The sequence below is a fragment of the Ischnura elegans genome, chromosome 8 (genome assembly GCF_921293095.1).
Source record: "Ischnura elegans chromosome 8, ioIscEleg1.1, whole genome shotgun sequence".
NCBI lineage: Eukaryota > Metazoa > Arthropoda > Insecta > Odonata > Coenagrionidae > Ischnura > Ischnura elegans.
In genome coordinates, this window is record NC_060253.1 from 46,150,010 (window position 1) to 46,162,529 (window position 12,520).

The 12,520-nt window shown below is 36.9% G+C and overlaps 1 protein-coding gene across 8 annotated transcripts in view; it reads left to right on the forward strand.

The window, feature by feature from the left end:
- LOC124163629 (disks large 1 tumor suppressor protein) overlaps positions 1-12,520 on the forward strand; it is a 1,021,363-nt gene that overhangs the window by 990,051 nt on the left and 18,792 nt on the right. For 7 of the 8 annotated variants that reach the window (XM_046540661.1, XM_046540665.1, XM_046540666.1 and 4 more), the window contains 5 exons: positions 3,931-4,144; positions 6,203-6,495; positions 7,300-7,630; positions 8,365-8,467; positions 11,404-11,445. In XM_046540661.1, the coding sequence (XP_046396617.1) occupies positions 3,931-4,144; positions 6,203-6,495; positions 7,300-7,630; positions 8,365-8,467; positions 11,404-11,445 (983 nt within the window). The remainder of the gene's footprint in view (positions 1-3,930; positions 4,145-6,202; positions 6,496-7,299; positions 7,631-8,364; positions 8,468-11,403; positions 11,446-12,520) is intronic. The other variant, XM_046540663.1, reaches the window with a different exon arrangement.

Consider the following 12,520-nt stretch of genomic DNA (forward strand, 5'->3'; position numbering starts at 1 on the left):
ATTCGAGGAAGAGCATAGGAGGGGCAACGTTGTAATATGTGCCACTTACATCATTCAACACTTTTTCGTTTAGGAAGTTTTTAGAGGTTAAAAACTCATATCAACTATTAAGTTTCAGAGCTTGTTTTCTTTGGGGTTTTTTAGGATGGTAAAACCACTATAAAAATTTAAAAATATTTATTTGTGTAAGTATCGAAATAAATACTTACAATTTTTCGCGATTAATAAATGTATTGCTAGGAAGATGATGCAGGAGCATTGAAACCTTTGTCTTAATAAATTTTATAATCGTGGAAAATTGCAAGTATTCATTTCGATATGAAAAAATTCCACTCCACCACGCTTGAATCTTCGGATTTAATTTGTATAAGGGTTTTTACTCAGCTTTGAAGTCTCCTGGTCCGGTTTTTTGTCATCGGGAATAAGTTTTCGTGGCATATTCCTCACAATATTCGCCCAAACCCAGCCCTCTTTACCTTAACCTCCCCACAAGCCTCCCCTTTTTGTCACGCCAAGCTTTTAACTACATTAGGAGGAGGCGACGTGGGGATCAGTCGCCCTAGGGTTGGACCCCGCCCTCTCTCCTGTCCCTGGAAGGGCTTCCTCCTTGCACGCAGGCCCTTCTTATCTCACTGCGTTCCAGGGCCGACGACTTAGGTATGAGGTGACTGAAAGGGGCTGATTGGGGTTTAAAAGCGAAAAGATTGGCCTCAATTTTGTGGTTTTCGAGATTAATGCTTATGCCTGTCGATCAAATTTTACAATAAACTGCCGCATGCAGCTTCGGGAGCAAACTAAGGCAGATATCGAAAGCCTATTGAGGAAATGTCAATTCTAAACCCATTATACTCATTGGAGGAATACTGTGAACTTGACTTTTCCAGTGTGAATTTATATCTGTTTTATTAATTGTTATTTTTGGTTTCTATTTGTTCCTTCTCTGATAACTCAATAGTAGCATGTGTTACTCTTATGATGAATAAAGACTATTATTATTATTGATATTATTATTATGCATAAGGGAATAAGTAGATTGGATTCTTCTGAATATTTCATCAATGATATAATATTGAAGCAATTTCTTCGGACATTTAAATGAAGTTCGACCTATAGCACAGCTAATGCATTGAGATGTATGGTAAGAGGTCATGCTAATAAATACATCCTATCTATATACAGCCCTTGAGGTAACTGACTCACTGATGGATACAAATTCCCGACCACTTCCAGAAGTGCTGGAGAGCTGAAATTTGGCACGCGTGCGGGGAATCCAAAATGATTCGGAGGAAAAATCCGAAAACCGGAAGTTTCCGCCACGTGTCGTCGCCAGGACGACAAAATGGCCGAAATCGGGCTTTTTCCGGGGACCGTCTTTCGGTTTTTATTTTACTGCGCGCGAACCGTGCGTGCCACACGGATCGTTAATGCATTTTTTGAAAGCTGGTAAATGTAGTAACGTAATTATGCTATGTTATAAGTTTCTTTTTAAGAAATTTGCTGCCAAAATGGCGTCCAAAAATTGGTTTTTCGAAAAATATTTCATAACTTCCGCTCCCCTAGTCGTAATTACATGTGTAGGATATTGAAAATGATTATTATATATGCTCATAACATAGTCTACGAAATGTAGGTAACGTTTTTCTTTCTTCGTCCTTGGTTACTGAGAATAAAATTAAAATATTCCGAAAATCACCGAAAATTACGATTTTCAAAAGATTAACACAAGGTTTGGTCAATTTTAACTCAACCGATTTCTTTCAAACTTTGTAGTTACATACAGCTATGCATTGTCTTTCAGAAAACATAAACAGTTTAATAATTATTTAATGGATTTAACCGCGAAAAAATAAAAATGGCGGGCACTGCTAACATTTGTCAGGGACTGGTTTGCTTTTTATAGTATTACTTTCGAAATATGGATGTCATAGGGCACAATTCTTTTAGACATGACAGTAAATGAATGTGACCATATAGTACCGTCATCTTTTAACCCCCCGAATCCCCCTAAAAAATTAAAATTAGCATATAAGTAGCCTTGTCGGGTACCTTTCGTCACAATTCCGCCGCTTTTCCAATCCTTACCACTCATCGCTACGGAATTGATGTGGACGATTGATGACCGCTGGCAGTAAAAACCTATAAACCCCAGGTAAACCCCCCCCCCCCCAAAAAAATAAAATTTTCAAATAAGTCTACTTTTTCGGTACTTTTCGTGACTATTCCACCGCCCCCAACGACTCATCCCCCCGAAATTTATGTGAATGGATGGTGACCGCCAGGAGTACACACATTTAAACCCCCGGTATCCCCGTGAAATCCCCCCCAAATGTACAATGTGTCATTTAGTCTCCTATTTGGGAACTTCTCGCAAACATTACGCCGCACTACCCGTCCCCTCTGAGCTCTAGATCCGGGATATTTGGTGAGGGAGAGCCACCGTAAACCATACGGGAAAAAATACCAGAACACCCCCGATTACCTCCTGGAACATCGCCGAAAAAAAAATAAAACAAATTTAAACTCGCCTTTCCGAATAGATTTCGACACAATTTAACCGGTGCCCCTACCACTTATTAAAACCCCCGATAACCCCGTGAAACCTCCCAAAAAATTTCTAATAAATAGCCTCTCCAGGGAAAAGAATCATAAGACCACTCTTCCGGTCCCCTAGGACTTATCGGCACGGAATTTATGAGAACTATTAGTGACCACTGGTTTAACACAAGTATAAAACCCCCGGTATTCCGTAGGAACCCCCCGAAAAAAATGAAAAACTTGCCATTAAGTCTTCTTTTATGGGTACTTGTCGCCACTATTAATCCGCATTGCACTACCTTTTACAATCATCGCTACATGATCACTGTGGACTTTTGGTTACCGCATGCATAACACATTAAAACCCCCGAATCCCCCTGGGCACCCCTCTCGGTGGGGAAGACCATTTATAAGGACTAGGCGGAGCAGCCGCGGGGGGCTCCTCAACCCCAAGGCGGCGAAGCCGCCCCACAACGAGGAACTGGCGTAGGCGAGGGGGAGCTTCAGCAACCCCCGGGCGGCGTAGCCGCCCCGATGTTCAAGCGGCGCAACCGCTGTGGACTCCCCCCACCTCTGGGCGGCGAAGCCGCCCCTTAAACGAATAACGGTGAAAAAGTTCCGAAATGCCGTCGCCCTCTGGCACACTAAACCCCCAGGCGGCGAAGCCGCCCTTCAGCGAGGAACGGCGAAGCCGTTGCGAGGAATGAGTGGGGCACCTCCCTACCCCCTGGCCGGCGAAGCCGGCCCCTAGCCGTGTTGAGATTATTCGAACTTCAAAAGTCTTCGAACGACCACAAATGTAGACGGCGAAGCCGGAACCGGGGTTTTAAGGGGCGGAGCCCCTTAACGAGCGCGCGGAGCGTGCGAGTTATCCCTCTATCATTGGTATTGCCTCGTAGTAATTAAAAGTTCTACATGTGATTCAAAAGAGTATAAAGTTATCCGCAAATGACTCAATTTGTGTATATTGCTCTCCAGATAGTAATGAATTATTTGTTGTTTGCAACTAACGATTATTATTCATGAATTTCATTTTATTTACTATGTGTCTGTGTTTATTGTCTACTCATTGCACTTATCTGTGATCCAATAGTGGTTTTCAAGTGTCTAATTCATTTTCTAGTTTACTATTAATTTTTTCCTGTCGTATTTTGAAATTTTAACCGTCAATTTTAGTGTTAATATAATACAGAGCTGGAAGTTGTGGAACCTATTTTCATGACAGGTATTCTAATAAAACCCTGAGATGATAATCACGTATTCTATTTTTGTTTTCATAATCCAGGGGATTGCCGGGTGTCAAAAATTGTATTTACTGCAAAATGTAGAATTTAACGGTCAAGGTCAATGTCAAGGTCTTTTACTAATGTATTACCTTTCTTTTGACTTTTGCAGAGAACCGAGAACTTTGACGCTTTCCAAAGGAACCTCGGGTCTTGGATTCAACATTGTTGGAGGTGAAGATGGGGAGGGTATCTTTGTCTCGTTCATTCTGGCCGGAGGTCCTGCCGACGTGAGTGGTGAACTTCGTCGTGGAGACCAAATACTTTCAGTAAATGGTATTGATCTGCGCAATGCTACACACGAGGAAGCTGCCCAAGCACTAAAGGTAGTGTATTTAACCGAGTGACCGATTTTTAATCGAAATGAAAACCTCAAGCTTTAAAAAAATCCAACATTGATCCGAAATTTGAAAAAAATACAGTATGTGAAAATGTCGTTCAAAATCGATGTTCGAGTAATCGAATTGAAATAGAAATGAAAAATTCAACTTTTCAACTAAAATCGAAAATTGAACCAAAATTTGAAAAAATACAGCTTTAAAAAAGCATGTTTATTATCAATAATAAAACACTCAAAATACACATTTTAGTTTTTGAAAATTTTCCAAAATATCTACTTAGGATACAAGCTTGAATCATTAGTTGTAAAAATTTACAAATACGGGCACTTAAAAGTTTTGGGATCACCGCTTAGGACAGTGCGGCTTTACTTTGATTCCAATCTGGCTCTTAGTTGGAGGGGTGGGGTACATTATTCCCCCCTCCCCCACCCACAAATTTTTACGAGATATCGACTGCCCGTCATTCATGGCTAGTAATGGGAAAATGTCGTTCAAAATCGATTTTTTGAACAGTCGATTTTTAATCGAAATGAAAGTCTCGACTTTTCAAAAAAATCGAAGTTTGAGCCAAAAGATCGATCAATCGAGAAAATCAATGGTTCTCTTTTGAAAAAATACAGTTAATACAATAAAATGTTTCTTATTCATTCGAATAAAATCAAAATACACTTTTGAGTAGAAGAAAAAATTCCAAAAAATGTACTTAGAATATGTTCTGAATTATTAGTGGTACAAATACAAATGTACGCAAATTAAAGTTTATGGATCACAGCTTGGAACTCAGCGTCTTCACTAAAATTATTAATGAAGACCAACTGATCGAGATGCTTTCTTGATAATCGAGGGCATACATTTCCAATTTTATCGGCCTTGAGAGAAAAGTCTTTCACATGGATTGGATGAAGTTATCTAAGGCCGGTAGTGACGCTGCTGAGAAAAAACAAAATGGTCGAGATCACAATTGAAAAATCGAGTTTGGATAGAAACTCAAAGGTCATGGCTCAATCTCGATTTCGAGCCATGAAATGAGCTATGGTGAAAGATATATCTTAGGGATATTATAATATCCTTGGGCACTTAACCTTTTAATAACTCTCAACTATCGAAATTTGTTGTCTTAAATCATATTTCTCATATCTGAAATTTTCTCTCACGCTAATGATTTTACTACTACCACCAGGGTCCATATTGCTTTTTCATAAAATCATGTGGATATCATAAACCTACAGAGACCAAGCCATAATAACCATGTATTGCCATTTCGATGAAAACTATAAATTTCAGCATCATGCAAATGAAATTAAATTTATGAAATTATTTAATGAAACTTATTATATTCTGATGCTTGGAAGTTGAAAAAAAAACTCTAATATAGGCAACCTGCTTACCACTGAAGCACACTGCAAAGCAAATTGCTGGATATGTGCCTGATGGAGCAAGGTTACTTGTTGGATGGATCTGATATGCTTGTTTAGAGAGATGATATTTTATAGAATAATGCTGAAAACTAATTTCAAAAATATCAAGCAGCTAATCATATTTCCTCTACAAAATTTAATATTATTTCATACTGGAGGAAAATCTTGTTTATGGTAGCAGATTGTGCTTTTATAAGAAACCTTAAGGTCCTTTGTTAAGTTCTTGGATCTGGGAGAAAGTTTTCCTACTATAATTCATGGGAATTCTGTGGGTACTTGCCTTTTGCCATTGCCTTGAGAAAAATTTTTGTATTCACTTAGGCATTACATGGATTACAATGCCATTTGAACTATAGTTATAAATTAAAACAGATACAAATGCATGTATATATATTGCTCAACATTTTTAGAGGTCCCTTCTTGGTCCAAAAAATATATTCCTTATATTATTATAATTTTAATCATATGAAAAAAGCAAAACAATGAGAGTAGTGAAGATGAAGCATGTTGGTTAAGAAACTCTTTGACAATTTTGTTTTAGGTCCAGTTAGTAATAACTTCTTCTTTTATAACCTTTTTTTATTGGAAATAACTCTTGTTTTGTTTTGTTTTGTTTTAATTGAAGGGTGCCGGTCAAACAGTGACAATGGTTGCACAATACATGCCGGAGGAGTACAATCGCTTTGAGGCCAAGATTCATGATCTGAAGCAGCAGATGTCTCAACAGATATTGCTCTCTGCAAGCGGTTCCCATGGCAACTCTCAGCTGCACCACTCATCCTCATCACTACAGAGTGGACACGCTCCAGGCCACGCTACGTCAACATCCTCATCCTGCCTTGCTCCATCATCGTCATCCATACCCTCAACTGGTGGAACCCTGCTCAGGACGTCACAGAAGAGGTCGCTCTATGTGCGGTAAGTCACGAAAAAGGATCACAAATGCTCACATTGCATCCCAAGGGGAAAAAAATATTGCACTGAATTGTTGAGGCCTTTACTTTGTAGAATTCCATATTTAATGTTTGGAAGGAAATTTCTTAGCTTTTCTACAAAAACACACACTTTATTGCGGACTAGTTTCGGTTACACTGTACCATTTTCAAGACTAGTGTTGAAAATGGTACAGTGTAACCGAAACTAGTCGGCAATAAAGTGTGTGTTTTTGTAGAAAAGCTAAGAAATTTCCTTCCAAACATTTGAAAAAAATATTGCTGCAAACAATTTTGAATCAATTGTTTTTAGATTGATTATTAAGAATTTCCACCCCATCGTGCCACAAGCCGCAAATGATTTTTGAACTAAAAATGAGTTCTCTTGAGCAGGGGCGCAGCTAGGAATTAAGGCTTAGGGGGGTGGGGGGGGGGTTTAGGCACAACTAATACTGGGGTGTCTGGGGGTGTGGAATACCCGCCAGGGTAAGCGGGAGATGCGGGGGCACTTCTATAGAAAATTTTCAAGATAAAGGGTTGAAAATGGTGAGTTTTACGGTTTTCTGAGGGATATTTTATTAATATTTACACTATTCTGTAAGTAATATTAATCCAATTAAGTAAAATGGATTAAACTTTAAAACATTTCTGAGCTCTAGGGGGGTTTTATCCCCCAAAACTCCCCCTTGCTACGCCACTACTCTTGAGTACTCCTTTACTCGTATATTTTGTGTTCCAATGAGTACTTTTGAGACATAAAACTAACTAATTCTGTAATCTCTTCCCTCAGTGCCCTCTTTGACTATGACCCCAACAAAGATGATGGACTCCCAAGCAGGGGTCTTGCCTTCCGTCACGGCGACATCTTGCATGTGGTGAACGCGAGTGATGACGAATGGTGGCAAGCAAGGAGAATATCGTCGGGATCGGGCGTTGCGATGCCCGCCACTTCTTCGGGTGCGTTGGGTGCATCGTGTGGGAACATGGACGGAGACTCCCAGGGCAGCATGTCGCACGCCTGGATGGGCATTGTGCCTTCAAAGAGGAGATGGGAGAGAAAGCAGCGAGCACGAGATCGCACCGTCAAGTTTCAGGGACACGTGCCCCTCATAATGGACAAGGTAAGCTGTTGGTTTTGAGTCTTTTGTGGTTTGTACTTGGTATTGTGCCCCTTCTAAGCCCAAACTTAAATACCTAAATATTATTCCCTTAACACGTGAATGCATACTTTCTAGTGCTAGTCATCAGGAAAAATATTTTTTTATTATCTCAAATTAGATATTCACCAGCATACACCAGGACAACAACAAATACACAAATAAATGCTAGGATGAGTTCCATAACATTAAGACCAACATAAATAGGAATCAGAATTTATAGCAATTTGACATATAAGTTAAAGTGTGTAAAAAAAAATTCCAATTCAAAATTTTTAAAAATTTTCTTGTAGAAAAAATTTATAATAAATTAATGAGTACCTAAATGGTGATAAAACTTGTCTTCTTTTGTGTTTAATCACTCCTTTTGTGTTTTCTGTCACCTTATATGTATGTATGTTTCTCTTGTCTAATAAATTTGATATTTGATTTGATGTAATATGCGTAAATTGCGTGACCTCTGGCAAATTTAGCATGTACCTAAATTATATTGTTAACTGTTAAACGCATGAGCCCTGAAGAAAGATATTTTAAGTTATGGCCATGCCATTGAATGGTTAATTAAGTTGTTAAAGTGCTCTCCCTTTTCCATCTTAATATAGTTCTTAGTAATTGCCATGCCTCTCAATATTTAAAAGAGTAGTGAACTGCGGATTGTGATTTTTGTTTCATTTTCTTTTATCCATCTTTCTTTCCAGCAATCTACCCTTGACCGAAAGAAGAAGAACTTTTCATTCAGTAGAAAGTTCCCATTCATGAAGAGCAAGGATGACAAGTCTGAAGATGGATCTGATCAAGAACGTAAGTGAGAACCCATGCCCAATATCCGAGGTCACAATGCTCTGGGTACATTCATTGATTTGAGATCTGATACAATAGTTGGAACAATTTTTACATCAAAAACTTGCCATAAGCACAGGAGTAGGTTTAATTTTGTAATCTAATCAAAGTAATCTTTTCCCTTGCGTCTCAAAATTTGCCCAGAGTATTAAGCCAAAGGCCTCCTGTGTCATGCATTGTTCAAAGTGAATTTTTGGTGTTGCAAATTAAGTATCGATGAAATTTAGTTTGAATTTAAATACATATGATGCCGTCTACCAATAGGAATTGATTTAAGATATTACAGGTAAAATTTTCCTGTAAATGTAGCAACTCTATATTTGATTGTTATGTTTTTGAATAATGGTTAGGGAAGACAGTTGTATTGAATTTTCATGCACAATTAGCATACAGTTCTAGGTTTAGGGGTGCTTTAAGTCATCATTTAGTTAATATTTGTTGAAAAAATTGCAATTCCACTATCATTCTTGACACTATTATGGAATCAATTTTCCAGAGTTTTGATGTAGTGGCAACCATAGTGAAAAACATTTGATCTTTGATAGACTCTTGCCAATTTCAAACTTTTATTTACTCGTAAGATGATCATACCAAACTTCCATTGTCTTCAATATTAACAAAAGCATGGAGACGTGTTTAATTATAGCAGTGGTGACTAATGTGCAATCAGTTTAAGCATAATTTTTATGACACCCTTTGTTTATGATTGATTACTGTAACATCAATTACCCACTCAATTATTCACTTACTTTTGTTTTCTTACTGTCTGTCCAAATTATACATGCTCAAATGCAAATTCACTTTTCAATACCACATAAGACAATAGCTTTTTCATCAAACTCTGCCAACAGCTTTGGCTCAAAGGACATTTTTCACTCAGTGTCTATCACGGAAATGTGTTTGTTGGTGTTCATTTGCGTGGTATTTATACCTATGCTCATTGCTTTTATATGATTCGGATAAGCTCATTTCAATGCCAAGCCCTTGTTTCAATGCGTTCAAAGCTATTCCATGCATGGTAAGGGGGCAGTAGTCATCATAATTTTTGCTTGTCCAATGGCTGCCTCATGAATGTTCGTTTTAAGAGAGAGAATGTCTGGAAGGCATTTATAAAGCTTTCTTCTATTGCTTTCTTTCTCATTTATGTCATTTGAGCATGATTTTCTTGTGAATTGAAGTGATTGGCACTTTATATGTTATCACTTAATAACGTCCATGCTGCAACAGCATTCCAATTATTATCTCACTTTGTATGGTATTATAATGCTCATGCCTGGAGCTTGTTTCAAATTTAAGCTAATTTTTGAAGAGTTTCTCTTATCATCTAATTATATCTTTGGCTATGTGGCCATTTTTTTCATGTTTCCTTAAGGCTTTTCAGTTATTACTTTTATCTTTTGTCAACAAGGTCAGAATAGGTAATCTTTTTAATAATAGTTTTCCATGCGCTATAAGTAACCTCTTGGTCATGCAAAGTTTTAATGCTTAAGCATATAATGGTATATTATTTAAGTTTTCACCTCAAAGTTTATATATTTTCTTCTTCTTACTTTATCAATTTTGCTCTAATTATTTATTCTCTTTTACCGTTCATTCAAAATTCCTAAATTTCTTTTTTGATACACCCAAATTCATCCCAAAAATCCCCTCAATTCTTAAAAAGGAATTCATTGGAGTACCGTTATGTTATTATATTTGCATTTTGAAGATAAACATTTTTTAGGAGAAGAAATTTTTTCAATGGGTGCAGTAATCGTATATGTTCTAAGTACCAACTTTCTTCTTACTTTTCATAAATTATAAACATTCTATGTTCCATGCCCTCTAATTTATATGAAATTTTGGCAAACAATATTCTTTTCCATGAGTCATTTTCTCCTAAATAAAAATCTAATATTTTTCGTTGAATCTATTATTTTTACTATACCATGGTATAATTGTGCCCATCATATTTTCAGCCAATTTTTGTTAATTTTTTTTACTAGACACTTTTACTTATGTACAAGACTACTTTGAATTGAAATACTGACTGATAATCCGTTTAAAATATGCTCTCATTCTTATAAGACTCGTTAAGCAGACTGATTCTGTTAGTTGTCTATATACGAGGACCATGAAACTGCATTTTCAAGGAGATGTAATGACTCCCCTTACTTAATATGCTTTTTATGTGCTGTTTTTATCTTCTTAATCAATATCTGTCCCATTAATATTTGTTATGGCATCTAAAAGCAGCTGTACTACAGTTCCCAAGTCAGCTCAACCTCGAAAGTAGATAATCGCCTATTGCTAGTTCCTTAAATGCTGCATTTATTGTGTAAATAAATTCATGAAATATAGTCAAAAAATGTGGCACATTTTGTCATATTATTAGGGCATGAGAAAATTAATCTCCAACCTTTTGACTACCTCTATACCGTCAATAACTGCTAACTTAATTAATATGTTAATTGCTCATTGTAAATGATCATTATTAAATTCTCCTTGAACTCCCCCAGCAAAACTTCATGGAAATGGTAATGGACATTTCAATGTTTTCATTCCTCACTCAAAAGTCTAAAAGTTGTGGCATTTTGTAATAGGAATAAGATTACTGTTTAATATTGTCTGAAGTGTTTTAGAACTTAAAAAAATCTCAATGATGTCTTCTGTCTGTGTAGCTGTCCTTTAATAGTCTCCGTTTGTGTCATAGTGGAACCCTGTGTATAGGATATGGTCTCAAATTTGAGCCGTACATGTTTAGTTTCTGTCTTATTGTTGTGTTTACACTATCTCTCCCCGAAAACCTCACTTTGCTTGCATTGCTCGTTGTGTGACAAATGTTTTTCATTTTTTCTTTCCCTCAACCATATTCCTCGCCTTACCCTCTTCATGATCCAATCAATCAACCATATCAGAATCTCCAACCACACCAGTCGAAGGGGACCCATCAGGAATGCGTAAGTACATCCTGTTTTTCCCTGTAATGGAAAAACTAAATGATTGCATGCACAAGATAATTCCCATCTGCCTCTTCCATTGCTTTTCCTAATTTTGCATTATTTTGTAGCTTTGCTTAATTGAGCTACCTTGTAATAACTTTTTGCCTGTGGTATATCAAATACATATATCTCCTCCTAAGCTACGCTGAATGCTAGAAAAAATAATTTTCCATTTATATGAGGCTATGTTACATCTTTATTCCTATGGAATTACTAGAGCCAGTTGAATTTTATGATGTAGTATTTACAGTAGATTTAATAGAGAGGTGAAGGGCTAAACAGTATAATATCAGTTTCAGTTATTTGTGTAGCTTTAAATCTGTAGGAGATGGTTTATTTCACTAATTGAAAAATAGGCTAATGTAGTATGTAATCAATTGCATAAATACACAAGTGTTAGTGTAAAGCTGATTTTAAAATTTCGTCTTCAAATCAGTTTGAGCCGCATCGAATACCAGAAGATGAGTAGGGATGTATTAAATATTTTGATTGTACACCACCTAATGCTCGAGGGATGATATTGTGGCTCCCTATTTTTGTATTTAGCCTCCCCTTATTTTTCATAACAGTGATGAAATTTTAAAGCATTATACCTACTCTCTAAGAAAATTTCCATAAAAAATTTCAGCTACCACCTTGCATCTAGTTACAGTAAACATTCAGAAAATATGAAGTCTTGAGTACTCAAATGAGTAGCTATGGAGGTAATGCAATTATTTTGCCATTGTTGGGAAGATAGTTGGTTTGTATTCAAGCACCACCCTGTTTGCTGCCTCAAAAGCATGTGGCAGGAGGTGTTGTTTATTAGTGAGTCCCAGCTAGCTTAAATTAAAATCCTTTATTGTTCATGAGAAAAACGAATTCCTCTACCTATCTGTTACACCAAATATCTTTCTTATTTTATCATAACTTTTCATATGTAGAGACATAGTTAAGATAGAAGATGATGTTTTCCATGTAGCTCTGCAAGATAGCAGTTCTTAATACATTGATGGTTTTGTTAGGAGTGTGAGGGATACATTATCTTATGTAG